The 4200-nt window shown below is 34.0% G+C and overlaps 1 protein-coding gene across 1 annotated transcript in view; it reads right to left on the bottom strand.

The window, feature by feature from the left end:
• Window positions 1–471: 471 nt before the first annotated feature.
• The window catches only part of LOC111062398 (neurogenic protein big brain), a 64993-nt gene continuing 61264 nt past the window's right edge, over window positions 472–4200 (bottom strand). Inside the window, exon 7 of the mRNA XM_039438882.1 lies at window positions 472–3601. Within this exon, the coding sequence (XP_039294816.1) occupies window positions 2796–3601 (806 nt within the window). The 3' untranslated portion in view covers window positions 472–2795. The remainder of the gene's footprint in view (window positions 3602–4200) is intronic.

Below are 4200 nucleotides of genomic sequence, written 5' to 3'. Positions count from 1 at the left end.
TATACAGCCACTGATTTTTCTCAGCTCTTGAAGTAGTTGAACTAGATTTCTGAAATCCTTGATAATTTCCATCATAGTTTCGGCAAATCGTTGAAAGTTTCCATCAAACCTCTATAATGTTGGATTATTCTCAAGAAAATGCTTGCATGCTATGTATGTTCGCATATGTGTTTTACAAATAAATGTTAGTAATAGTTTGCTTAAAACTATTCGTGTTTTATTTACTTTAATAATTTGCCAATTAATAATTTATTTCGAAAGGAATTGAAACAAATTGATAAAGTCTCAATTTACAGAAAACGTTTATTTTACAAAATTTAGGTCAAAATTTTATCATAAATAAAGGTAGGAAACTTATAAAAAAAATTAATGTCTAAAGTTAAATACAGCAGGCTACAATATTTACAAAAAAAGTTGCCAAACGTCTCTAGCTCTAGTAAAAAATAAATAATAACTTGCTTGTAGATGAAAAAATCTATACATCTTTAAATTATTGTCATCTGTATCAATGTTGTTCTTCAGGTTAGTATCAAAACAATAGTAAATCAATATTTCAACCAAATCTCTTGCTGAGCTAGATAATATTTTTATTATGCCCATTTCTTGTTATATTCATAGGTGATTTTTTAAAATCATATGCAGGATTGGGAGATAACTGGACATATTGTCCCCAATCTCCATTAATATTTTACCAACATAATCAGTATTTGATTGGCTGACAAAGTTGAAGTATTTAGTCCCTAGTACTAAATTCATTATTTAATACTTGGATCTCTGATAATAGATACAAATACAGTATTTCTATTCACTTTACGAGGCACAATTACTAAATATGGAACTTTTTTCTATTGATAAAATCTATGAGGTAACAGTGGAATCTCACTTTCTTTTAAATTCTATTGCTAGGAATAATAATAGTTAATCTTATTTCCATAATTTTATGCTTGCTTGCTTCACAATGACGTTTTCTCACATTGATAAATCATGCTTGTAACTAATGAGGTAGTACTAACATTTATTCCAGAGTCTTTTTGTTATACTGTTGTAATATTTATAGTGAGCTATTCGACAAACGACATAGTTTTCCTCAATTGAACTAGACTATCCAGCATCCACAATATAGTGTAGCCAACTTATGCAATTGAGAGATGAAATAATAGTGAGGAACGATTCACAAGAAGATGATGTTCTAAACTTCCAATAAGTTACTAACATCATTGTGAACACATTAGTAGGCCTTTAAATACAAATAACAGGAAGGCAAATATTGGCTATTATATTATACTATAACAACTTAATCTGAAGCATATACCTAGCAAGTAGCAATTTCATCATAACACTCTAATGCCCTTTTCAACTAATGATTTCATAGCTCATTGTCTATATTGAAATAACCTATATGCTAAGTCTATAACACCTAGTATATACATTCAATAAGATATTCCCAGATTACTTTTATATTGGTTTTAAAAATTTCCATCTAGAAGCTACTCCGGTTTTTATGTACACTTTTCGAATTACAAAAGTCATCAACACAATAAATGCAACATCATACAAGTGTTTAAGGACTGCATAAGTAAATACCGTCGGCTAAATACCTAATACAAGTAATGTACCCGTAAATGAGTCACAATTTTTGTTTTACATTAAAATGATGTCATAGAGTTTTGAGCATAGTAACCACTTTCTACTAGGTAAAAAAGATCCCTATAAAAATTATAGAAAATATATTTACAACATCTAAGAACAAATTCCATCTTATAGGTAGAGTGTATATGCTGCAACTATCTTCGAATTTTATTCTGACAAGCAATGATACATTGTTTCGTTCAGTACAAAATATAAGAATTCATTTCAAGAATCCAAGATATCATGAAATTATCTTACTTTTGAAGATGTTTATGTATCCAATAATATGATTAAATTCGATTATTGCGATACCAGTTTTTTTAAGAACACTTGGACAAACCTACCTTGATTGGTTAAAAAAATGTTTAATTATCATGACTGAAGACTGCAGAATAATCATCAACTACTAATACATAGTTGGTAATTTGGTAATTAGATGTATTAGTTGAAGGATCGACAATGTGGGTTTGAAACTTAATCCTGCTGTTGTTTAAAAAGTTCTGAAGTTCTATCTTCGATTGCAATAGTACCTAAGTGGCAGTGTAAAATAATTGAAATTTTCATTTATCATAAAAATTCACATCTGATACTGTTGAAGTTAGCCATAATCTTTGTAATGATAGTATAATCATCTATTCCAGTTTATTATATCATGGCATTATGAATTACAAAATATTGATTATTATACATTAATTTGTTAATATGGGTCCAAGGAGATGGACTCCTATCTTTGTTACATCATCTGTCACAATTTAATTCCTCAAATAATACTTATTTTTCATCTGATCTTACACCAATCAATGTAAAAACAAAGAATATTCCTCCTTAGAAACTGAACCACAAATAATATCCGTCGATTGTTGGTTTTCCCTTGAAAAGAATTTTTAAATTCCATTGACAATAAAAATTTAGTAAGAAATCAAGTCGTCTACCGAATAACGAATTATTCTCAATTATCTCAAATACTGTTCTCCGGATGACAAGATCATTCATTAGTTGAGCGCAATAAATTCTTGCATTATTTGAGGAGCAAGTATACAAAGACTTGCATCACTTGTTCAATATACACCCGACTCCAGCTATTGAAATGTTTATATTCATACTCTCAAGCATCGTACATTGTTTATGCTTATTGACTTTGGTAGAATGAGTGGCAAGGGTTGCTGTCAGTAGGGCAGATTGGGCGAATTGCGCTGTGTGTGGTGGATGTAGGGTGGAGGCGGGGAAGGGATTCCAACATTTTGCTGCTGCTGTTGTTGTTGGCTCTGTTGCTGTTGTTGTTGTTGTGGCTGATGTTGCTGCTGCTGCTGCTGCTGGTGTTGAGGAGGTGGAGGAGGTTGTTGAGGCGAATGATGTTGCTGGCGGTTGCCTTGCAGGTGTCCATAGTTCGAGCCACTGGGGAAGGATTTGCCTCCAACATGTCCATAGTTGCTGCGAGTCTGTTGCTGCTGCTGCTGTTGTTGTTGCATATTCATCTGGTTTCCATTAGTGGAATGATGGGAGCTGCCGTAGGCTGAGTCCTCTGAGTTCTGTCGCCTAGTTCCGTAAATGGACTCGGTTCGTCCAGGGATTTTGCCATAGATGCCGCCACCTCCGTTATTGACAGGCCGCACTCCGTAGACACTCTCGCCTCCGAGCCGCTGCTGGTTCTGGGTGTTCTGATTGGCCGCATTGGTGTTGGCACTGCTAGACGAGTTCACCGAGTTGAGACGCATGGGGTAGAGGGATTGAGCGGGCACAAGTGGGCCTGGGTGCGGGAGAGGACCGTCTCTGTTGGCCATTGGTGGACAACCCGAGGACTTGGTGTAGACTGACTGAGAGCGATTCAGGTTGGCTCTTGTCAGTGGTGGCGACTTGGCGTAGAGCGACTTGGTGCCGCCGTACAGAGACTCCACTCGGTCCAACTTGCACGGTGGAGCAGCTGAATACAGACTGGCTGAGGCTAGACTCGGGCAGTACGGGTTACCTCCACCTGTAAAATAAATCGTTTTACAATTTTTCTATGTTGAAATAGCAAAGAGATATAGCCTATAAAGGGAAGACTTATTGTCTATCCAATTTAATAAATTTATAATTTATTGTCATGAGTCATGGATATGAAAAATAATGAACAAAAGTACTGTAGCATAATTCGACTTGTTGGGAAATAAAAACTTTAACCTCCCCAGTAATACAAAACGTTAGATAGTTATTACTTTGTTTCAATTCATAAGCATTTTCATTTGAAAAACATATAAATTGATTCTCCTATTGTAAATAGAGAATATCTCAGTTCATCGTAATGTTCATAGATCATGGTTATCAGTATAACACTAGTTTGTGTATTTATGAATAGTGACCTCCAACTTTGATTTTATAATCCACTGTAGATGAATCTCTTGTATATAATTTCAACTTATCCTAACTAGAATAATATGCAAAGTTGAAATGAATTTATTAATGAAATTTGAGAAGTTTAAATTACCACCAGAAATATATTCAACTTTTGCTAATGATTAAAACATCTAATTACCTTATAATGTGGGTACCTATGGCTTATTCGTTGTTAATGAGGTGATGATGAAAATAATG

This window comes from Nilaparvata lugens, chromosome 1 (assembly GCF_014356525.2).
Source record: "Nilaparvata lugens isolate BPH chromosome 1, ASM1435652v1, whole genome shotgun sequence".
Classification (NCBI taxonomy): domain Eukaryota; kingdom Metazoa; phylum Arthropoda; class Insecta; order Hemiptera; family Delphacidae; genus Nilaparvata; species Nilaparvata lugens.
Note: the sequence above shows the minus strand (reverse complement) of the source record. Positions and strands in the feature narration are given on the sequence as shown.